Source organism: Mesoplodon mirus, assembly GCF_964341445.2.
Source record: "Mesoplodon mirus genome assembly, chromosome: 15".
Taxonomy (NCBI): domain Eukaryota; kingdom Metazoa; phylum Chordata; class Mammalia; order Artiodactyla; family Ziphiidae; genus Mesoplodon; species Mesoplodon mirus.
Window position 1 is genome coordinate 47,873,080 of NC_138991.1, and position 24,707 is coordinate 47,897,786.

Consider the following 24,707-nt stretch of genomic DNA (forward strand, 5'->3'; position numbering starts at 1 on the left):
CGTGCGCAGGCCGAGTGGCGGATGTAATTGGTAGGGGTGATTGGCGCGCCCAGCCCGCGTGGGCCGGCTGACCGTGGGCCGACTGGATCCCGGGCACCCCGTACCTTCTCCGGGAGCCTCGGGGCCTAGGGCCAGCCGGGCTTCTCGTATCCGCAGGCCCGGGGCCAGCGACGGATGCTCTTTTTGTTGGCCGCCGGCCAGATGGAAGAGCCTCCTGGGAAGCCCCTCAGCTGTGAGGAGAAGGAAAAGGTGCCGGGGATGCGGGAAGGGTTGACTCAGAACTTTGATCCCCTTTCCCAGGATTTGAGGCCTGTCTTTATTTACGCCACTATCAGAGGGCGGCAGTGACTTCTCACCCACTTCCCTGGACTGAGGGGGCACAGGAAGTGAAAGTGTGGGAGAGCCCTGTGCTCCTGTGGTGGCGTTTGAAGAACGAAATTTCTTTACAGCAGAAATGCAAAAGTACAAAGTGTAAAACTGTAGATAAAGCTAAAGTCCGCTTTGACACCCTCCCCAGCCCACCTTGCACACTCTCAATCTTGGCTTCTCCCACCCCACCCCCTTAAGTAAATCTCTTAACAATCTGGATTTCACACCTTTTTGTGCACCTGTGTGTGTGTGCGCGCGCGTGCGCGTGTTGAACGGGCGGTGGGGGTATGGAGGGGTGCGGTTGTGTTCTTTAACCACCAAAAAGCAATACGTTTTTTTGGAAAGGTGAATGTTCGTAAATGGTATGATCCGGATGGTTCTGCAACTTCCGTTTTCCTTCTCCGTGTTTAACATTCACATTAGTCCATGTTTACCTACCTTATTTTTTAAAGTTTTTTATAGTATCCTGCAGCGTGGAAGTGCCGCCTTTTCTTTACATATTACTCTGTTGAGAGCCTTTTAGGTTGTTTGCAGCTTTTCTTTCTACAACAGTGCTGCTCTGAATATCCTTATACATGACACCTTATACGTGGGCCGGCGAATGTTAACTTGAATGCATCTTGGGCTGGCTCTTCCAAGCATCGTGCTGAAACTCTTCATTCACAATAACTCATCAGTCCTCTTATCCCATTCTGCCTTGCAGTGGGGGGTGACAGAGGTCATTTACAAGTCAACAAGCTAATTCCCAGACGTTGATAAGAATGGTGATAAGTAGGAAGCTGTGAGAAGCAGTCTAGCATGGAGGTTAAGAGCACAGACTGCATGGGTGTGAATCATGCCGTTTATGAATTGTGTGACCTTGGACAAATTGCTTTCCCTGTGATCTTCCCAAAGCTAGCTCTTTCCTCCTTCAGGTCTGGGCTCAAATGGTAGTCCTCAGAAATGCCTTCCTCACCACTGTCTCTAAAGTAGTCCATTCTCCTGTAGCCCAGACACTCTCACATCACCCTGTTTGTCTAGGTATTGATTACCATGTGAAATCATCTTACCTGTTTATTTGTTTCCTTGTTTATTATCTGTACCCCTCACTATGTGTAAGCTGTCTGGGAGCAGGGGTCTTGACCACTCTGTATACCTAGCCCCTGGAACTATAACTGACACACGGTGGGTATCAGTTATTGTTCTAGGTGCTGGAGCTACCTGGACCAATGACTGATTCATTAGTCGAATGACTGTCTGAGGATGACAGCCCCTGCTACCTTCAAGGATCTCACAGTGAGATGGGAGGAAACAGAGAAATAAACAGACAGTATGTGTAATAAGTACTGTGATAAAGCAAGCACAGAGGAGAGGTGGAATGCCTAACTTGGATTTGGAGAAGGGCCTAGAAGTTTACCCCAGGGAAATAAAAATCTAAGCTGAGGCTTGAAGAATCAGTAGGAATTAGGAAAGTGAGTTGGGGAGGAAATGCTCCAGGTGATAGGAACAACTTATGCAGAGATGCTGAGATATTATAGAGCTTGATGTTGTGTGAGAACTGAAAGTAGAATGAGTCAGTGCTGTTTCCTCCACTGCCTCTAGATGAGGGGCCTGCTGGGCGCTGCATGCTTGTGTTTGATAGGCACCGCATCCCTTCTCTCTGATGCCTCCTTTCCACCTGCTCAGTTTTGTTTGATGTTTTTCTTCTTCCAGTTGAAGGAAAAATTAGCATTCTTGAAAAGGGAATACAGCAAGACGCTGGCCCGCCTTCAGGTAAGTGAATCTTATTCTCTCAAATTGGTGTTGTGGTACAAAGAATATAAAAACAGCTCTTCGGTTAATAAAGCTTTTAACCAAAATTTCTTTCTTTTTTTTTTTTTTTTTTGCGGTACGCGGGCCTCTCACTGTTGTGGCCTCTCCTGTTGTGGAGCACAGGCTCCAGACGCGCAGGCTCAGCGGCCATGGCTCACAGGGCCCAGCCGCTCCGCGGCATGTGGGATCTTCCCGGCCCGGGGCACGAACCCGTGTCCCCTGCATCGGCAGGCGGACTCTCAACCACTGTGCCACCAGGGAAGCCCCCTATTTCTTTTTTGTAAAATTGCTTCGTGAGCTGCTTTTGTTTTCTCTAGCGTGCCCAGAGAGCTGAGAAGCTTAAGAATTCCATTAAGAGAACAGTAGAAGGACAAGATTCCTTGCTCCAGCAGGAAGTTTCAACGCAGCTAACCCACACAGGTAAAGCTAGCCCATTGACTTATACTTGCTTTATTTTTCATTTCCCAGGTAAATTTGCCTGTGGTTCTTTTTCTCACAGTCAGAAGATAAGGAGTGGCAGTAGACTCTTTAAAGTCTACAATTCAGTGGTTCTTTGTATATTCAAAAAATTGTATAATCTAGTCACTATCTAATTACAGAACATTTTCACCACCCCTAGAAGAAACCCTGTGCCCATCCTACCCTTAACCCCTGGGCAACTATTAACCTGCTTTTTGTCCCTGTGGATTTTCCTATCCTGGACACTGCATATAAATGGAACCATACAATATGTGGCGTTTTGTGACTATCTTTCACTTATCATAAAGTTTTCAACTGTCATCCATCCATCTATACATTCATCTAAGCATGCATCAGTACTTCATTCCTTTTTGCAGCTGAATAATATTCCATAGTATAGATGTACCATAATTTGTATATCCATTTGTCAGTTAATGGACATGTGGGTTATTGCTACTTTTTGGCTATTATGAATTTTGGCCATTATGCTGCTATGAACATTCATGTACAAGTGTTTATGTGGACATATATTTTCAGTTCTTTCAGGTATGTACCTAGGCGTGGAATTTCTAGGTCATACAATAATTCTATGTTTAACTTTTTTGAGGAATTGCCAAACTGTTTTCTACAGTGGCTGTACCATTTTACATTCCCACCGCAATGCACAAGGGCTCCAGTCTCTCCACATCCTTGCTAATACTTGTAATTTTCTATTTTTAAAATTATAACCATTCTGGTAGATATGAAGTGGTATCTAATTGTGGTTTTGATTTGCATTTCCTAATGACTAATGATGTTGAACATCTTTTTGTGTGCTTGTTGACCATTTGTATATCTTCTTCAGAGAAATATCTATTCAAGTCCTTGCCGATATTTTAATTAGGTATTTGTCTTTTTATTGGTGAGTTGTAAGCGTTCTTCATATATTCTAGCTATTAGACCCTTATCAGATACATTATTTGTAAATATTTTCTCCCATTCTGTGAGCAATAAACTATTTCAGTTAGATTGCATATTTAGTTGCTCTTTTCCTCTCTTAACTTTTAGCAATTATATTTATTGCTTAAATATTGGAAAGGTGATTTTTTTTTTTTTTTTTTTTTTTTTGCGGTACGCGGGCCTCTCACTGCCGTGGCCTCTCCCGTTGCGGAGCACAGGCTCCGGACACGCAGGCTCAGAGGCCATGGCCCACGGGCCCAGCCGCTCCGCGACACATGGGATCTTCCCAGATCGGGGCACGAACCCGTGTCCCCTGCATTGGCAGGCAGACTCTCAACCACTGCGCCACCAGGGAAGCCCGGAAAGATGATTTTTTAAAATTATATATGCACAAAGAAAAAAGTCTGGCTGGGAATATTTTAATAAAAAACAATAATCATTTCTTATGTTAGAAGTCAGGTAATTTATAATCATAAAATTGGAGGCTAATGAAGTAGAAAAGTGGTATGAGGGACTTCTCTGTACAGCATGGTGACAATAGTTAATAATACTGTATTGTAGGGACTTCGCTGGCAGTCCAGTGGTTAAGACTCCACGCTTCCACTGCAGGGGGCACAGGTTCAATCCCTGGTCAGGGAACTGAGATCCCAGATGCCGCGTGGTGCGGCCAAAAAAAAATAAGAAAAGTGGTATGAACATTACTTGAGCCAAAAAAAAGACACGAAGTAAAAAATTAGGTGAGATATGGGGGAAATGGGGAGATGTAGGTCAAAGGGTACAGAGTTGCAGTTATACAGAATAAATAAGTTCTGGAGATCTAACATACAGCATGGTGACAATAGTTAATAATACTGTATTGTAGGGACTCCCCTGGCAGTCCAGTGGTTAAGACTCCACGCTTCCACTGCAGCGGGTACAGGTTTGATCACTGGTTGGGGAACTAGGATCCTGCGTGCTGTGCGGCCCAAAAAAAAGAAAAAAGGAATAATACTGTATTGTATACTTGAAATTTGCTAAGAGAGCTGACCTTAAGTGTTCTCATGACACACAAAAAATTGTAACTATGTGAAATGATGGATATGTTAGCTTGATTGTAGCAACATTTCACAATATATACATATACCAAAACATCACATTAAGTATGTACAATATTTATTTGTCAGTTGTACTTCAATGAAGCTGGAAGACAAAACTAAGAGAAAAGATGATTGCAATAAAGAATAGATCATCTTTTCGGGCTTCCCTGGTGGCGCAGTGGTTGAGAGTCTGCCTGCCGATGCAGGGGACACGTGTTCGTGCCCCGGTCCGGGAAGATCCCACATGCCGTGGAGCGGCTGGGCCCATGAGCCATGGCCACTGAGCCTGCACGTCTGGAGCCCGTGCTCCGTGATGGGAGAGGCCACAACAGTGAGAGGCCCGCGTACCGCAAAAAAAAAAAAAAAAAAAATAGATAATCTTTTAGTTTAAAAATCATTTTTCCAGCACAATTCCGTTTTTGTTACATTTACTTAATATTATTATAGTTCATCAGATCATGAAAAACTTGAACTTTGATCTGTCTGAACGAAATACCATTGACTCTCTTTTAAATAAATGTTTGGTAGTATTTATATGTAATATTTAAAAATAAATATGGGATAGTTTTTATGTCATTTTAAAAGGAAAATATTAACTATATAATTTTTTCTCCTCAGAACCTAAAAATAAAGTATCTCCTTGTGACACATTACAAATCAACACCCACATCGATAAAGAAACTGGAGAAAAGACACCTATCACACTTGACCTTGAGCCTGAGTCCTTTAGCCCTGGACAAGTCCCAGCAGAAGGATCACGCGTACAAAGATCAAATGACATCCAAGAACATTTTCCCTACAGTGTCAGTGGCCCTGATGGTAAGAAAAGGCAGAGTAAGCTGCTAGGGAGAAGAAAGAAACAGGAGAGAACATTTATTTCACAGGAGAGAGAGTCTTTCTTTGACATTGATTCGCTCATACTCTCTGGAAAAAGACTAAAGGAACAGGAAGAAATCAATAGAGAAAATCCTAAGACACCTGTAACTGAGATAAGAACTTACCTGTCAAGTCCTGAGTCTGGCATTCCCGATTCTCCAGCCCCAGTTACAGGAACTAACGTAGGGAGTGTATTAATTCTGTCAAACGCCAAACCCCAGAGAGATGTTGATGCACTCTTAAGAGGAAATAATTTCCCCAGGGTGACTACTCTTCCTTTACATGCTCCATCAGTCAGCAGTAGTGGTCAGCACCTCGGGCATGAGCCTCCTAAAAGTAACTGTGAACTTACTACTCACAGTTTAAAAAACATTAGCCCTTCTTCGCCTGTAAACTTAGAGACACAAAACGAAAAAATGACTGTCTTTACAGATAACCCAGGGGTAAACAAAAGTATAAGTGCACGTGGCCAGCCTCCTAGAAGTCCTAACTTGAAGGTAAATAATTCATGTTTTATAAATGAACTCACCTACGATAACTTAGTGGCAAATGAAAACCAAAACTTAAAAGAACAAAATCACACAGAGATGTCTTTTAAATCTCCCAATGATGCTCTTAGTGGTAGAAATGAAAGTCTTCTGGAAAAAGAAGTTCTAAGTCAGTCTAAGAGCCTTAGCCTAGAAGTAATTTCTCCTGTTTCTACGGAAAATCAAACACATTCTTGCACAGTGCTTGAAGGCCTTCTATTTCCTGCAGAATATTATGTTAGAACAACACGACGCATGTCAAATTGCCAAAGGAAAGTAGCACTGGAGGCTGTAATACAAAGTCATTTGGGTGTTGGAAAAAAGGGGTTTAAAAATAAAAATAAGGAATCTGCTAAAAAGTTAAACGTTTCCAATGAAGAAACTAACCAAAGTGAAATTAAGATGTCGGACACGTACGCAGAACAACCAAGTTCAAAAAGTCCTCAGAAACTTCTCTCGTTAACTGAAGTCAACTCTCCTGCTGGCCCCACTAAAGATGACTTTCCTAGGAAGGCGGTTACCCAGCCATCTGGTAGAAAACGCAAAGGAAGAAGAAAGTCAGTCTGCACCCCTCTGTTAGATCACCATGAACTACTTTTGCCAACTTCTGGCACATCAGGTGTTAATAGGTCCAAGGAAGAAGTTGCCTTGCACAAAGATCAGAATGAAAAAGCAATTATTCATGGTAAGAAGAGAAGTAAAGGTAAATTGAGTTGTGGTTGATGGTGGTGGTAGCTAACACTATGTGCCTGGCACTTTCTAAATGTTATACTCACTGAATCATCACACCAACTGTACATGAGGTAGAATCTATTTTTATCCTCACTTTACAGATGAGGAAACTAAGGCAAGGAGATGAAAGTATCTATCTTTAAAATGACAGAGTCAGAATTAAACCCTAGCTGGATGGTGCCAGAGTTCACAAATATGGTTGAAAAAGTTGACACTTAGAAAATATATTGGATATTTACCTAAAATTAGTGTTTATTCAGGTACCATACAATCTTTTATCCATGGGGAGAAGTAACTAATATAGGAAATGTTTTTGAAATAAAATTAAATCTGTGTCAGAGTAAGAGTCCACTGACGAACTCTTAGGGATGTTTGTCTAGCAAAATGCAATTGTTCTGAGCCACTTTTGGGAGTAAAATATCTAATACAGTCTCTCTGAGTTTTGTAGGACACAGATTTTGAAGGATATCAAGTGACATGTTATAATTTAAACTTCTTTATTCATTTACTCAGGAGTTATATCTGATAAGCTGAGCACAAAATCTAGATCATTCACTCCAGTTCTGTGTGAGAGCTCAGCAACTTTCTGTAAAGGGCCAGATATGAAGTACAGTCTTTGTGCTCCATCACAGCTACATGAGTATAGTGTGAAAGTAACAATAGACAATATGTAAATGTGATCGTCTCAATAAAATTTTATTTACACAACAGGCAGCCAGCTGCTCTATACCACTGGATGCAGGCTTTGGTGTATGAGCTACAATTCATTAATTTAAAAATAATAATCATGACTTTTTTATCATCATTTTTTAGGCCAAAAAGAAAACAAAGGAATGGGAATGTAGGGCAATCTGATAATAAACTTGAAATGTTCTTTTGTATACTTTGAAATAATCTGCTGTGATTTCAGTAACCTGCAGGTACATTAAAAATTTTTTCTTGTGGTGACCGTCACATAACATAAAGTTAATAACCTTTTTAAATAAAGTGAACAATTCAGTGACGTTTAGTACATTCTCAGTGTTGTGTCACCATGACCCCTATCTAGTTCCAAAACACTTTCATCACCCTAAAGGGAAACCCCATACCCATTAAGTGTCTTCCCATTTCCTCTTGTCAGTCCCTGGCAACCACCAGTCTATTCTATCTCTATGGACTTACTTATTTGGGGTATCTGATATTAATGAAATTATACAATATGTGACGTTTTGTGTCTGGCTGCTTTTACTTAGCTAGTTTTTGAGATATACCCACATTGTAGCTTGCATCAGTTTATGGCTGGATAATATCCAATTGTATACATGAACCACAGCTTTCTTATCTGTTTATTAGGTGTTGGATGCAGCTACACTGAGTGATACAGAATTCCGGTCGCTCTAAGTCTAGTCAATTACTCTTTGCTTGAAAAGGGGACTAAGTTTTCTTCAGTGAGAAGGGCCAGCATTTTGTAGACTGTACTCTGGTAGCCTGTTGGAATCATAGTTCTGGATCAGAAAGGACTTCAGAGATTCTTAGTCCAGTTCCCGTAGAAGGGACAAAGAAAATGCAGTGAATTGACTTGCCCAAGGTAACACAGAAAGTCAGTGGCAGAGCTGGGACTCCACCCCCGTCTCCCTTCTAGCTAGTGCTGTCAGCACCACATTGATTTTGCTCCTGCAGGAGGAGCTGCTAGGGAACCACTAACCTATGGCTGATTTTTGAACTGGTCACTGAGATTTCAGAGTCATGGGTGGGAAAAGTAATGAACTCTGCCCTATATTGGAGTTTAGAATCTCACTCTTCATTGGGAATTAATATCTCTTGTTGGGTATTTGTTCTGTTGCTTTCTGTTTTAGAGAAGGAAGGTCATTGTCACAAAGACGACTCCCTTTCTTACAGTAATTACGTGTATTTACCTTTGGATGATGATGCTTTCAGTTCTCCAGTTCGTAAGAGTGAAATGCTAAATTTAAAGCATCTGTCGCCTTTTCTCAAAATCACAGACTTTCAGTTACCTGATGAAGACTTTGGGCCTCTTAAGCTTGAAAAACTGAAGTCTTGCTCAGAAAAGCTGATGGAGCCTTTTGGATCAAAAATATATGGAGAGGGACATCTTAAAGGGGGAAATTGTGTTGCTGTGGAGGAACCGACCCCTAAACAAATCACTATAGAAAAGGAGGATGGGAAAGAGGAGCTGATCATCCTGCCAGGAAAGGCACATCCTAAAATGCCAAGCCAAAAAAGCCAGCCTCAGGTGAAGGGCCTTTCTTCATCCATTTTACTTTTCACTCCTGTAAATACTGTTGCATCTCATGATGATGACAGACCGACAGCAGACCTGTGCTCACCCGCTTTCCCCGTCTTAGGCTCTACTCCAGCTTTTGGCTCCCAAGCCCATGGAGAAAAGGTGTCTGCAGAGGTTGTTGGACAAGCTTGCTCTACAGCCCAGCTTTCTCACTTAAAAGCCACAGTCAGCCTTGCTAGTGACCATAAACAATTTTGGAGCAGCCCACCAAAATTAGATAGCAGCCTGCATGTGGCAGGAAGGGAAGGACAGCCTTCCCGTGACTGTGACGCTGGTCCCCAAGCAACACTACCCATCGAGTCATCAACCTACAAAGAAAATCAGCTCCGTGGAAACACGTGCCAGGAATCACGGAAACATTCCACTGAACAGGTACAGACTGCTTCCTTTGTGAAATTTTCTCCGAAGAAATGAAGTATCTTAGTGAATATGGACAGCGTGACCACCTTACACATCAGTTCCTCAGTGTTTAAGAATGTTTTAACATGTTTCTGTGATATGGCTTCACTATCAACATTAAGTTCATCTGGGGAAATTAGGATTCATTAAAAATATATATATTTTTAAATATAAGGGATCCTATTCTCTTTGTTATCAATGAAGCTGTTGCATTTGGAACTTTGCCGCTGTTACCATAGAAAATAAAACATAGGAAATAGTTTGATGAGTGAGTGATGCAGGCAGATATCCTACATAAAGTATAAATTAATTATGTGACTTTTGTTTCCACAGACTGAAATAGCAGACGTTCCTTCTTGTGATAGCTTAAACCCAGGCACCCTACAATTGGTTTCAAAGTTAAAGGTTGGAAGACTGTTAACTTATAATATGTCTTGTGTCTTACATGTGAAAAATGTGATGAATTGATAGGAAAATGCAGAAGAATTTGATCATTAGAAAAACTTGATAGAATAGATTCAGAAAAACATTTAAATTCTTTGTTTTCTGCAATATTTACCTGTGAATATATTTTGAGATCTGAAGAAGAAGTTTATATGTCAAGCTATTGCCAAGAACAACTTAACTCTCCGTATCTAAATTTTAAATCAGGTATTTTGACAGAGAGAGGGGGGTCATTTATGACTCTCCTACCCAAATGATGTAGTATTTCTAGAAGAATCACTTATGGTGATTTGTAAGAAAATGGATAGCAGTTCTAGGTTATGACATAGTGAATGGTTAATTTTCATATGCTATGTGTTATATATGGTTCTGAGAAATATAAATTATAATATTCTGTTAATGATATTTTGGTAAATCCTGAGAAGTGGATTAGACCCCTGTCCTGGTTAACTTTTTATACTTGAAATAGGATGGTGTAGAGCGGGGTTTTTCAATCTCAGTACTGTTGACATTTGGGGCTGTATAATTCTTTCTTGTAGGGGACTGGCCTGTGCATTGTATGGTATTTAGCAACAACCCTGGTCTCTACCAGTAATACCCCCTTCCCAGTACTGATGACCAACAGTGTCTCCAGATATTACTAACTGTCCCCCAGGGGAGGGTTGCAAAATTGCCTCTAGTGGAGAACAACTGGTGTAGAAGAAAGAGCTTTAAATCCACATAAACTATTTCTGCGGATCACTGGCTGTGTGACGGACAAATCATTTAGCCTCTGAGCCCCAGATTCCTTTTCTATAAAAGACACATAATGATACCTATGTTGTTTCAAAGCTATTCATGAATCAGTTTTAATAACTTAGTTTCTTAAAGGAATCAACCATTTCATTCATATTTTCAAATTTGTAGGTAAAAAGTTATTTATTATTCATATAGCTTTTTGGTCTGTGTATATGCAGTTAAGCCTCTCTCTTCTCACTCCCCATTTCTATATAAAAGTATTTTTTTTCCTATATCAGACTTAAGAGGTTTGTCCATTCTATAGGTCTTCCAAAAAAGCTGGTTTTTGGTTGTGTTGATTGTTAATTGAGTTTTTTGATTTCCTATTTTATTTTTTTCTGTTTTTATCCTTAGTAATTCCTTCCTTCTGTTTATCATTGTGCTTATTTCACTGTTCTACTAACTTCTTGAGTTGCTTGCTTACTTTATTAAAAAAAAATATATATATATAAATACCTTTATAATTATAGGTTTTTGGGGGGTTTTTTGTTTCGGGGGGTTGGGGCATACTGCTTTGGCCACCACATTCTGCATGTTCATTTAGAAATAATATGTTCTTTCAGTTTTATTCCCTCTTCAACCCATGGGTGCTTCATCAGAATGTTTAATTTCCAAAGGTTCTTATGGAACTAATGTTCCAGTTAGTTCTTATGGTCTATTTTTTTGTGGTTAAATCTGAATCTTTTCCAGTCTGGAGCTACATGTTTTTAAATCTATCATTGTAAGTGTGTATGGACAACTGTTGTAGTTACGTAAGACCCACAAAGCTCTTTCTTTTGACCTGCATAAAATTTTAATTACATTTAGTTGGTATTTCATCTAATCCTTGTAATCCATTACTTTTCATATTTATTCTTTTTATTAAACAGCCCCCAAGGATCCCTTTAACATAACTGTTGTTGCCATTCTGTGTCAGAATCCTTCAGGTTCCTGTTCTGTGGATGTGAGTGCCATGTGGTGGGAAATAGCTGGTTTCAAAGAGCGGTGTATCATAACTGCTTGTGAATACGTAGTTTCTCTTTGGAAACCTCTGGATACTTGGCAGTGGGAAAAAATTTATTCCTGGCACTTCGCAGAGGTAAGTCAGAATATTATAGCTGAAAGAGATCTTTCCAATCATTTGCATGGTAATATAGATGTGCAGCTTACCAAAAATATGGGATCTATGACTATGCAAGACAGAGCAGAGAGATGCAGTTTTTACCCAACATTTTATTATGAAAATATTCAAGCATACAGAAAAGTGGTGCAGGGGGCACCCATATACCCAGCATCTAGTCTCTACAATTAACACTGTGCTTTATTTGCTTTATCATATGTTTATCCAGAGATGGATTTTTACACTACACCTGCTGGAGGAGCATGGAATTTCATATCTGTTCTGACTTCTAAACTTGCTGATACCTCTGTTCCTTACCTCTCACCAAAATGTTATTTCTGCTTTTTTTCTGTATATACTTTCTTCTGTCCTTGTCTACTTTTGTACATATCTTACATGGTTGCAATCTTAGTGTGCCTAAAATTTTTAAGCCTGCCTTTTCTTACCGTATAAACATGTTTCCTGGTTTCTACATATTCTTCATACTTACTTATTTGTTTATTTTGAATTTTATTTCTCCAGCTTTATTGAGGTATAGTTGACAAATAAAATTGTAATATATTTAAAGTGTAGATTTGTGATGTAGACATGTGATGATTTGATATACATACACACTGTGAAAGCATTCCCATAATCAAGTTAATCGACACACCTATCACCTCACAGTTTCCTTTTTTTTTCTCGGTGAGAATGCTTAAGATTTACCACTGTCTTGGCACATTTCATTCTTGTTCTCCAGTGTACCCCCAGCTTCTAGCACTGTACTCTGCAGAGTGTTGCTCAATAAATATTTGTTCAGTGAATAAACTTACTTTAAATGGCTACATATTGTTCCATTCATCCACATGCCAGAATTTATTTAATTATTCTCCCATTGCTAGAGCATAGATTGTATTAAATAAATGCCACAGTAAACACTATTATGCACATAGCTTATTTGGATTTAAGCTTATAAAAAGGGTGTTTGCTGAACGTTTTCACATTTGTTCAAATGTTGGAAACTATCCTGATATAATGACACTAGAAAGGAATGTGACAAATTTTGGAAAATTTAGATTAATTAAAGATGAAACAACCAAATATAATTTTTGGCTGCTTTGTTTTATTTAGGTCCCAGTATTACAGATAGTTCTAGTGCCTGATGTTTGTAATCTTGTGTGTGTGGCTTTGGGAAATTTGGAAATCAGAGAAATCAGGTATGTAATTCTCAAGGAGTATTTTTTTCTTTCCCTTGATCTTTCTCAGCCTGTTTTGAGCACAAGTTATAACCTAGTCTTGAGTCTTGAAAGAATCTAAATTTAGTCTAAAGAGAGATTTGTTAAAAAACAAACAAACAAAACCATCAATGACATCCCTAACTGAAGTTTCCTTTTAAAGTTTGAACCTAGTTCTTTAATATTAAAGACTTACTCCTGACATCTCCGCATTTTTCCTTATATTTGGTTTAGGGCACTACTTTGTTCTCCTGATGGTAAAAGTGAAAAGCAAGTGCTCCTGAGTTCTGGAAATATAAAAGCTGTGCTTGGCCTGACAAAGAGGAGGCTAGTCAGTAGCAGTGGGACCCTTTGTGATCAACAAGTAGAAATCATGACGTTTGCAGAAGATGGAGGGTAAGAAAAGCATTGGTTGATTTTAACTATTAGATCAAGAATGATTATATCATAGGGTTTCAGAGAGAGCTGAATCAGTAGCATCTTGTTTTCTCTGCTGTATGTGTAGTATAGCAGGTTCTGCCTCAATACTGGGCTATAACATAGAAGCAGTTCAGGGGGGTGGAGCCAGACATGGCAGGGAAGAAGGCAGTGGAGCAGAGAGGCTCAGCAAGTGTAGTTTGTTCTTCAGTCTCCCTTGACATCTCTGTGTGTCCTTTAAGTATTACAAATACCTCAAGATCCTATACCCTTTTCTGGTTTCACAAACTCGGTTTCCATTGCTTCAGGTACCATCTGGATGCTGGCTACTTGCAAACATATATTTCTAACTCTGAGCTCTTTCTCAGCCTCTAGACCTGCATGCCTACTTATTAGACATCTCATGGATACCTCAAATTCAACATGCTGAAAATGCAACTCACAGCATCATCCTCTATGTCTGTTATACACTCGTTACACTTTGTGATTTTTTCAAAATTTATTTATTTTATTTATTTATTTTTAGCTGTGTTGGGTCTTCTTTGCTGTGCGTGGGCTTTCTGTAGTGGCGGCGAGCGGGGGCTACCCTTCGTTGCGGTTGCGCGGGCTTCTCATTGCGGTGGCTTCTCTTGTTGCAGAGCATGGGCTCTAGGCGCACGGGCTTCAGTAATTGGCTCACAGGCTCAGTAGTTGTGGCTCGCAATCTCTAGAGCGCAGGCTCAGTAGTTGTGGCACACGGGTTTAGTTGCTCCGAGGCATGTGGAATCTTCCCGGACCAGAGCTCGAACCCGTGTCCCCTTCATTGGCAGGCGGATTCTTAACCACTGCGCCACCAGGGAAGCCCTATTGTGATTATTTATCTGTCTTTCCTAATAACGGAGGGCATGGACCTTGTTTGTTTCATTTAATCCATGACCTGTTGCAGTAAAATAAGCAAGAGATAAATAATTGTTTGCTTAAATTAGGAAAGCATTAGTGGAGATGGGGAGAAACAGATGGATTTGAGAGAGATGAGATGATAAAGTCATTAGGACTTGGTGATTGAGTAAATAGAGAGGAAGGACACAAGGATAAAGTCCATGTTTCTGGGTTGCTCACTTGGGTGGGTGGTGGAACGGCTAGTCGAGATAGCAGTGCAGAAAGAAACACAAGGTTTAAAGAGAGAGCTGGTGAGCTTCATTTTGGATATGATGAATTTGAGGTGCTTGCAATATATCCAGGTAGGTAATATGAAAGTAATAAATGTTCATTGTAGAAAGTTTAGAATACATGTGTTTTCTGGCTGAAATTTTTTTCTGGCATTAGGTTAGTGTTTATTATGCATAGTTCAATAATATGTAGAAGGGCTGCTTAGAAACTGCTTTGGTAGAAAGTGCTGATTTTTAATACTGTTTTTAATGCAGAAGCAAAGAAAAACAGTTTTTGATGCACCCTGAAGAGACTATACTAACTTTTGCTGAGGTTCAAGGGATGCAGGAAGCTCTGCTTGGTACCACTATAATGAACAACATTGTTATTTGGTAAGCTTTCCCTCGAGGGCCTCAGTTTCCTCATCTGTAATATAAGGATTTACCTCTAATTTCACAGGGTTATTAAGATTAAATAAGAAACTCTGTAAATATGATTGTGTTTTTGTTTGTTTACTATCAAATGCTATATACTTGTCTTAACAAGATTAATTCAGACAGTCCAAGCAGACAATTTTAAAATAAATGAAATTTCTTTTTGTTGACAAAAATCTACTGCTGGGAGTTCCCTGGCGGCCTAGTGATTAGGATTTGGCGCTTTCACTGCAGAGACCCGGGTTTGATCCCTGGTCGGGGAGTTATCCCACATGCCTCGCCGCACGGCCAAAATACAAAAAAAAAAAAAAAAAAGTATTGCTTCCAGCTAATGTCTGAGTAGCTTTCTCAGACTAATTCTCCTACTTAAAATACCAATGAGCTCTGCACAAAATATAAAAATCAACTATCTGAAAGCACTAAAGAGCAAGAAAATAAGAAATATGCTGGAGGAAGTTCAATACTTAGAAGAAGGAAATGTCACTGGGCGAGTTTCCTGTTCAACGGGCAGGCCCCAGTCTGCACACTCAGTTATTAAGAGCCTGATAGAAAATGTTCTGTCCTGCTGGCTTAAAGGACCGAAGGATAGAGATCAAGGTAACTACAGCAGCTAGAAAGCAAGGAAGAAAAATCCCAAAAAGTAGAGAGCCAGAGAAGGAGCCCTAAACTCTGGCTATATTCTCTACCTAAATATCTGGCTGACCTTTAAACTGCATGTATGCAGGACAGACTTGAAGCAGCCCAGGTAAAGCAAAAAGAACTGAACCGAGTTTTCGGCATTTGGAATTTGAGTTTAGCCAATTTCACTTTACTAGGGGGAAAAAAGTCGATATTCTTCAGAGGAACCTAACAGAATGCAGTTTATGTGATGTGTCATTCATAATGTCTAGAATACTATCCAAAATTACTAGATGTATAAAACATGATTTCAGGATTCAAATTAACACATTTGTGGTAGGGAAACTGAAGTCGAAGAGTCCCCAGCCACCTCTCTTTCCTGACCATGGGAGAGAACCACACCCCGCCACAGGTGCTTGTAAGGTTAATTTGTAGTAGGAGAATAGGTTGATTTTTTTTTTTTTCTCAGAAGGCTTCTCCATTAACTATTCCCTTAGGGCCAGAATGGGTCTTGGTGAAAGAAAGTTAAGATGTTAGTGTCACTGCTACCTGCTGTTCTGCATTTTCCAGTCCTAACCCTCTAGGAATAAACTAGGAAAGTGTGACCCCTGAGAGAAACTTTGTCCCCTTCCCACCAGGGAGCCTCTGGAATTTGACCATGACCTAATCTGCCAGAAGACTTTGTTTTCAGATGTCCTGCTGTCTTCGAGGAGCAGGTTTCCACTTTAGGCACTTTCCTCAGGGTTTCCACACATAGGTCTTGTTTGAGAACAGTGTTCTTAATAAAACTTGTCTTTTCTATTCTTTTTGCTATTTCTGTAGTCTGGACTTTCATTGTTTGGCTCCTATACTATTAATATAATCTAGTAATTGGTCTCCTTGCCATCAATCAACATTCAACCTCCAGATCATCTTTTTTTTTTTTTTTTTTGAGGTACGTGGGCCTCTCACTGCTGTGGCCTCTCTGGTTGCGGAGCACAGGCTCCGGACACACAGGCTCAGCAGCCAAGGCTCACGGGCCCAGCCGCTCCGTGGCATGTGGGATCTTCCCGGACCGGGGCACGAACCTGTGTCCCCTGCATCGGCAGGCGGACTCTCAACCACTGCGCCACCAGGGGAGTCCCCAGATCATCTTTTATACTATTACTTTATAAATACTCATCCTCCCAGTCCTCCTACCTCCCGCCACCAAAAATAAAACCTTCAGTGGGGGCCCATTTTGCTTTTTGCAGCTTTCATTTCCCTTATGCTTCACAAAAATTCCTCTCCACCTGTTCCCTATTCCTTCACTCCCTTTTTTCATTCCATCCTTCAGTTCCCCCCTTCTAATAATAACAGCCTTTGGCATTTCATAGATAAGGGATCACAATGGAATTTGAGGCTAGGAAGGGACCTCTATACTTAACCTGTAAGTATCAGTTTAAGTTTGCCTTAAGTTGCCTTAAGTTCTGTTGTAGCACCTCAACCCTCATTGATGTTTTCCTCTCTGAGTTCATATTGCCCTTATTTTTAACTTAGCATGTACTACCTTGTATTATGAAAGTCCTTGAAGATAGGTACTGTATCTTATATCTATTCTCAGTGTCTGTCTTAGCTCCTTGCTTAGAGTAGTTACTCATAGATGTCTACCAAAAGCTATCATTTACCTTTTGGGCTCTGTATAACTTCACATTTACATATAGTAGTTGTTCACCTTCCCTATTGACCTCCTGATTTGTTAGATGTCTAAAGTGATTCATGTTACAATCAAGGTTCAGTGGTCCTTTTTGAAACTATTGCTGAAGGTCTAAATATTTAATCTTGATCAAGCTATATTAACAAAGCACCCATCTTTCAATTATTTACTAGGTATTTGAGTCTCTACTTATGTACCATTCTCTGTGAGAGATGCAGATATGAATCAGATACGAATTTTGGTCCCAAGGCCCCTAAAATCTAGTAGGGAAATAAGATTGCTTTGCAATTCAAAGTATATAATTCCTTTACAATTTACATAAGGTCAAAGTGATAGAGATTTAAACAAAGTGCTTTGGGATTTGGGGAAAGCGCAATTACTAAATACAGAACTTGTACTAACCTCAGTAAGGGATAAACCATTCTGGTGTTCTTCATATGAGGAAAACCTTGCATAAGTACATGATAATTTAGTTTTCTTTCTTCAGTTTTTATACACAGTACCTCGTGCATAGAAACTTCAGAAGTATTTGTTGAATGAATATATTATACCCTATTACAGTATATATTAAATAAAAAATGAGGCCTATGGATAGTACTATAGGGAATTGGAGGAGAGGAGATTTCTGTGGACTGGGGCAGACCGGGAGGAGTGATGGAGTCTAAATTGAACTCATATAGCTGGGAGGGGATGGGACATAATCTAGGCCTTAAGGAATAGATGGACATTGTCAATAACAGGGATGAGAATTAGTCAGTAATGGGGAGCGCGTTGGAAGGGATAGCTTGAACAAGGATATAGAGCCAGGAATATGCACAATATTTTGTCCAGACAATGAGAAGCTTTCAAGTAAGGGAGCATTGAGTAATATAGTATTGCAGCACTGGATTCACGAGGGTTATCAGTACCATGAAAAAGAATTCGGACTTTATCTTGTGGCTAATGGGGAGCCAATTGAAAGTTTCTCACCAGTAGAGTAACATGGTAACAGTTAATCAGTGTCACAAATCCTCAATAAAGCTAAGGAGTGGTTCCAACAAACTCTATTTTCTTCTTTGTATTCACCCTCTCTTGTCTTCCTTTTTCCATTTTTTATCCCATCTCAGTCCATTTTCTCTCCATTATCTTGGACTAGCCACATTATCTTTTCTCTCCACTATCTTGGTCTAGCTCTAGTATAAACGTATATTATAGAGACATAATTATAAGTCTATTTTAGGTGTAGTCTCTCCCTTAACCAAATTTGGTTTCCTGACCATTGTCTTCCATGGAAAATACAGGCATAACAAGAAGAGTGATAAAATCATAATAATAGAGCTATGCCATGTGCCTAATTTCAATACAAGTAAAATGAGATAATGAAAAACTTTTCTCATGGAATGTGAAAAGATTTATCCCTCGTGGCATAGCAGATTCGATCTAAAGCTAAACTATTAAATTATACTGTTGGCAAAGTTAAACTATAGTTTTATTTTTAGCTAAATTGGTGGCTAAACAAAACTAAGGTGCTGTGTCCCTTAGTTTTTCCCTTGGGCACCTCCTAAAGGATTCTGTGATAAATAAGAGAACATTATGTGAAAACCAATTTGCTGGAAGAATATTACAACTTATTTATTTTTGGTGTCCAAGGAATTTAAAAACTGGTCAACTCCTGAAAAAGATGCACATTGGTGATTCCTACCAAGCTTCAGTCTGTCACAAAGCTTATTCTGAAATGGTAAGTAATGATCTCCTGGGACCACTTTGTGTGTTACTGTTGGCCTCCCTAAGTGAGAGCAATAACTTAGTAAGTAGTAATTACCTGACCCTTCCTGGTGCCTATTTTTTTTCAAAATTGGATAGCAGTGTTTGTTCTTTCTTAAAATTTATCAGTGAAAATAAGTGATGGCACACTATGACTGGGTAAAATTTCTGGCTGTATGACTTAAGGGCAAACCTTGATTTCCAGCTGTGAATTTGTACCTAGAAATAGTATGCCTATTATCAGACTCGGCTCCCAACCACATTGCCATAAATGATTTATGATGTGAATGAATGTCCTTAGGAAGGATGATTAAATGGTCCTAGACATGTTTTTCTCTGAGGCTTTAGGATTCTCATATAGAACCCAACACAGCTTCTTAGCCATTGCGTTAATGGACTTGGCTTACAGTCCAGTGTTAACATCTGAACAGGGTGAAGGTATTTGTCCAGGAGTCAGGGATAACTGCCTGAGTATCCACTGTTGAGCCACGAGCAGAGGCAGAAGCAGCCAGCTCAGCGCTGTGTGGAGACTGACCGGCCCAGTCGCAGTGGCAGCTCTGTGAGCATCAGCACCCAGAAGCTCTGAACACAAAGGATGCATCTTTCCCTAGCCTAGCAGCATCTGTGGAAATGAACTCAAAAGTTGTGTGATCTTAGGGACTTCCCTAGAGGCCCCCAACTTACAACCAACCAACCCACGCTTCCACTGCAGGGGGCATGAGTTCAGTCCCTGGTCAGGGAACTAAGATCCCATATGCCACAAAGAAAATGCTGTGTGATCTTAGATAATCTATCACATTATCTTGGGGCTAACTTTTTTTTCTTTGCGGTATGCGGGCCTCTCACTGTTGTGTCCTCTCCCGTTGCGGAGCACAGGCTCCGGACACGCAGGCTCAGCGGCCACGGCTCACAGGCCTAGCTGCTCCGCGGCATGTGGGATCTTCCCAGACCAGGGCACAAACCCATGTCCCCTGCATCGGCAGGTGGACTCTCAACCACTGTGCCACCGGGGAAGCCCAGAGGCTAACTTTTTTCATCTTAAAATAAGAGGGTTGAATTTATTTCTAGAATGATTAAATGTACCTACTAGGCATTTAAATAATTTTACATTTTTGTTATTACAACATTAATGCCTATTTGATATTAAAACATTTAACACAGAAATGTATAAGATAGGAAGTAAAATTTCTCCATGAAGCCAACCTCCAGAAATAATAGTTAATAGTTCAGTACAGGAATCAGCAAACGTTTTCTGTAAAGTGCCCAGATGGTAAATATTTTCAGCTTGGCAGGCCACATGGTCTCTGTTGCAGCTACTCTGCTCTGCCACTGCAGCCCCAAGTCAGCAGAGGTAATACGTAAACAAATCGTGTGGCTATGTTCCAATAAAACTTTTTGGACAATAAAACTTTGAGACTTGGATTTCATATAATCTTCATGTGGCACAAAATGTTCTTCCTCTTTTTTCCAACCATTTCAAAATGCAGAAACCATTCTTAGCTCATGAGCCATGCAAAGATAGGCATTGAGCCAGATTTGACCTATAGGCCGCGGTTTGCCAACCCCTAGTTAAGTGTATAGCATGTAACATTTTTTGACTCTTGGTTGTTTTTTAATTATAAAGGTAATTCATTCTCATTATAAGAATTCAGTCATTCTATTGATAGAAATGGATGAATTAGAAATGAATGTTATTAATCTTAAGATGGCCCTATAATTAATTTTCCCTATTTTACCCCCCAAAATAACTACTTTCAACATACAACATACATATATATGTATATATACATGTATGTGTGACATATATTTTCACACACGATAATGTTATTATTAGAATATGTAATTTTAAAGCCAGGAGAGGTCTGTAACACATTTTCCCACAGAAACAACTATAGGTGATGGTGTCTTTTTTTGGTCATTTTTACTCTATAAATAAATAGGCTATTGCAAACTGGCCTGAAAATGCAGTCACCACTTAAAAGATTGTTTTTATGAGAAAATGTATTCTGAATTTTCAAAAACCAACTTACAGATGAACATTTCTAGTCTGAGGACTCCCTCCATGTGTTTATATGCCCTTTTTTCTTATGCCAGCATTTTCCCAAAGAGATGGCATGAGATGTTAGTAGGCTGTAAAGTGGAGGAAGCTGGTAAGTCAGCTAGTCATGCCTGCAAAGACTGGCTGTAAAGTCATGGGGAGCCCTCTGCTGGAGGAGCCAGAAGTCCAGCTCAGTGATACCCTCAACAGTTCTGCCTGGAAAAGAGTGAGCCAGGGATTAAATCCTGGAAATTTAAGAGCCTGTTGACCGTTCCTGTAATTCTTTAGTTTTGTCTCTGCCAGTGCTTTTTTCCCCACATACTCTTGATGATTTACTTGGTTATTAATTTTTCTCCTAAATCAGGGGCTCCTGTTTGTTGTTCTGAGTCACCCTTGTGCCAAAGAGAGCAAGTTGTTGGGAAGCCCTGTGTTTCAGCTGATTGTGATTAACCCAAAGACGACCCTGAGTGTGGGTGTGATGCTCTACTGCCTTCCTCAAGGGCAGGCTGGAAGGCAAGTGTGTTATTGCCATTTAATGAGTATGACATTTTAAGAAGCATTTGTGCAAATACAGAAACCAGATATTTTTGTGTCACTGACATGAATGGAAACATGAAATACTACAGATCATGGTAAAGAATGTTAAGAAGGGGGATGGGGGGGACTTCCCTGGTGGCGCAGTGGTTGAGAGTCCGCCTGCCGATGCAGGGGACACAGGTTCGTGCCCCGGTCCGGGAAGATCCCACATGCCGCGCGGCTAGGCCCGTGAGCCATGGCCGCTGAGCCTGCGCATCTGGAGCCTGTGCTCCGCAACGGGAGAGGCCACAACAGTGAGAGGCCTGCGTACCGCAAAGGAAAAAAAAAAAAAAAAGAAGTGGGATGAAGTATGAAGTTGAGTAGATCTGAGTCAAACCTCAGATTCCCTACATCCTATGATCCCCACTAGTATGGCACTGGATAGGTATTTTATGTGTTTTCAAGCCCTGTTTTTTCCCATACCCAAAACATTTCAAATACAAAGTAATTAATATTCTCTACAAAAAACTTACTATAATTTATGTTCTTTTCATGAAACCTAAATTAAGGAAGTTTTAAATGTACAAAGATATCTTTACTTTGAAATCTTGACTGAACCTCCATCATGGAGGCAGTTGATATTTATCTTTTGATTAATATTTATCTGTTGACTGATGAGAAGATCTATTTACCAATGCCACAGTTATTGTCATCCCAACAGTTTTCTGAGCTATGTGAAGCTCTGAAGTAGTGCTTATATTAGGCGAACCAAGCAACATCTGAAGGTATCATTTATAAAGACTGCCTTTATTAATGTTTGAAAATAGACCTGGTAAATCAGGATCACAAAGTTTAGCTTTAGTAACTCACAAGGGTAAGGAACCTTGATAGTTACAATGTATATTTCTATGTTTCTTTGGATCTTGTGCAAAGCTTGCAAGATGATGGCATGTCTAAAAGTCTCTCTCCCTATGTACTTAGCCAGCTGTGGCATTTCTGCATACACTCTTAGCTCAACAAGAACCTCAGAACTCTCATCTTCAATATATGCTTGCATAACACTTGTTTTCTTGGCTATAAAGAGAGAACCATAGTCATTGGCCTAGAAATTGAGGATACAGATAACTACCTGGTCAAGCATTTCCTTTGTCACTTTTCAAACCCATTTGTTTAGTAAATCTTGAAAGCCTATTTGGTGCCAATCCTGTAGGAAGCACTACTATTTCTAATCTCATGGGAGTTAGAAGAGAAACCTAGTGAGCTCGAGTTTTTGAGCACAAGCCACCTGTTCTCCTTGCTTGGCCTTTGCAATAAACCTTTTTCCATTCAAAAAAGAAACAACTAGTGACTGCTCTTCAGGGCACACAGTGCCATGAGGCTTGCACTTTTGGGGAGCACAAAGGATGGAAAGGCACCTTAATTGGCAGTGGAGGGTTGGGGAGAGACTGTCAAGGAAAACTTGATGGATTTTCAAAAGAAGGGCTAGGAATCAGCTATACAAAGTTGGGTGCGAGCCAGAGATAAAATACATCATTAATTTCACTCACAATATTCACTGAGGGCTGACTGTGTACCAGGCTCTGTGCAAGGTGCTGGTGATGTGGCAGTAAGGAATAATCATTAATTTTTATTAAGCACTTCCTATGTGTTAGGTACTGTGCTAAGCTTTTTATATCAACTGTTTCATTAAACTTCACAACAGTCCTATGAAGTAGGTACTCATATCATCATATCTCTGTTTTACTGATGAAGTTAAATGACTTGCCAGGGTTGCACATCTCTTTGTTAGAATTCAAACCCCAGTAGCTGACTGCAGAGCCCTGTCTTAAAAAGACAACCAGACTTGTTTTATGATGTTTACATTTTTGTGGGACCAAACACGGAAATAGGCGAATCTCCCATAGTGAGGAGTGCTGTGAAGATAAACAGAGGTGCTGCGATAGAGAGGGAGCAGAGTGTATGTGTGTGTGCGCTCTCAGATCTCTGAGTAGGTATGACCTTTCTACGGAGGTGACAGGCCTGAATGATGACCAAAACCCAGCCAGGCTAAGCTCTGAGGTTAGAGCTGCCAAGAAGAGGGAAGAGCAAGAGCGGAGACAATTAGGTGAGACGAAGCTCAGCTGGTTTGAGGAGTGGGCGGCAGGCCCCTGTGAGCTGGTGTGCAGGGGATACAGAGGTGCATCAGAGAGACAGGCAGGGTCTCTAGTGATTATAGCCAGCAGTCCTGGATTGCAAACACAGGCATTCCTATTTCCAGGTAATTTTGTTCTTCCTGAGAGCATGGTTTGGGCCTGTTTTTTTTCATGGTTTTTTCTGTTTGTCTGTTTTTTTGATATGTGATCTGAATTGTCTTTTCTCTGTTTGCTGTTAGGTTCCTGGAAGGTGACGTGAAAGATCATTTTGCAGCAGCAGTATTAACTTCTGGAACCATTGCCACTTGGGACTTACTCCTAGGTCATTGCACTGCTCTCCTTCCACCTATCTCTGACCAGAACTGGTCTTTTGTTAAATGGTCAGGTGCAGATTCTCATTTGCTGGCTGGACAAAAAGATGGAAATATATTTGTATACCGCTACTACTAAGTTAGGGTAAGGTTGAAACACCGTGTTCTGGATATTTTTAGCCTCTTAGTACTTTTTGGAATTGTTACTATAAAGGAGACTATTTGAAAGTCATTTAAAATAATTACCTGTATTCATTCAGACAGACTTTTTACTCTGTTGGTAGGGGCCCTACTAATCTTGAATGTTCATTTATACTTATTTGGGGAAACGGATTTTAGGTTGATTTTTGTAATTCCTCACATTTGCACATTTGCTTTTAAAGGTGTATCTACATAAAGCTTCAAATGTTAATAAATATTTATTTTGATACATCCTGTTTAGCATATTTTTTCCTATCCTATAAAGGTCATTTTCAGAAACAAGAACTAATTATTTTACAACTAGAATATTTAGTCAATGATGCTTGCATAGTAAAAGTAAATTTCAGTTAACTCAGTATACTAATACGCAATTACTTTTTATGCTACGTACAATACTTTATTTTCACATATCTACCTATTTAAACGCTAATTTAGAAATGCTGTTGTGCTTTTTCATTCTCACGTGCACCCTTGATACCAGTGCCTGCATTTTCCCAAGAGTCACTTA

The 24,707-nt window shown here is 40.0% G+C and overlaps 1 protein-coding gene across 5 annotated transcripts; it reads left to right on the plus strand.

Moving 5' to 3' along the window:
• Positions 1 to 39: 39 nt before the first annotated feature.
• PALB2 (partner and localizer of BRCA2) lies at positions 40 to 24,406 on the plus strand. Of its 5 annotated transcripts, none has more exons than XM_082644205.1 (13): positions 40 to 249; positions 2,062 to 2,121; positions 2,478 to 2,580; positions 5,253 to 6,722; positions 8,605 to 9,425; positions 9,786 to 9,857; positions 11,590 to 11,751; positions 12,883 to 12,968; positions 13,221 to 13,382; positions 14,807 to 14,923; positions 18,888 to 18,975; positions 21,404 to 21,552; positions 23,927 to 24,406. In XM_082644205.1, exons 1-13 carry the CDS (start codon positions 175 to 177, stop codon positions 24,135 to 24,137), a joined length of 3,576 nt encoding a protein of 1,191 aa, XP_082500331.1. In that variant the 5' UTR covers positions 40 to 174; the 3' UTR covers positions 24,138 to 24,406. The 5 variants fall into 5 exon arrangements, with proteins under 5 accessions (XP_082500331.1, XP_082500332.1, XP_082500333.1 ...); XM_082644206.1 differs by having other exon boundaries at positions 8,752 to 9,425; XM_082644207.1 differs by having other exon boundaries at positions 5,253 to 5,453.
• Positions 24,407 to 24,707: the final 301 nt, after the last annotated feature.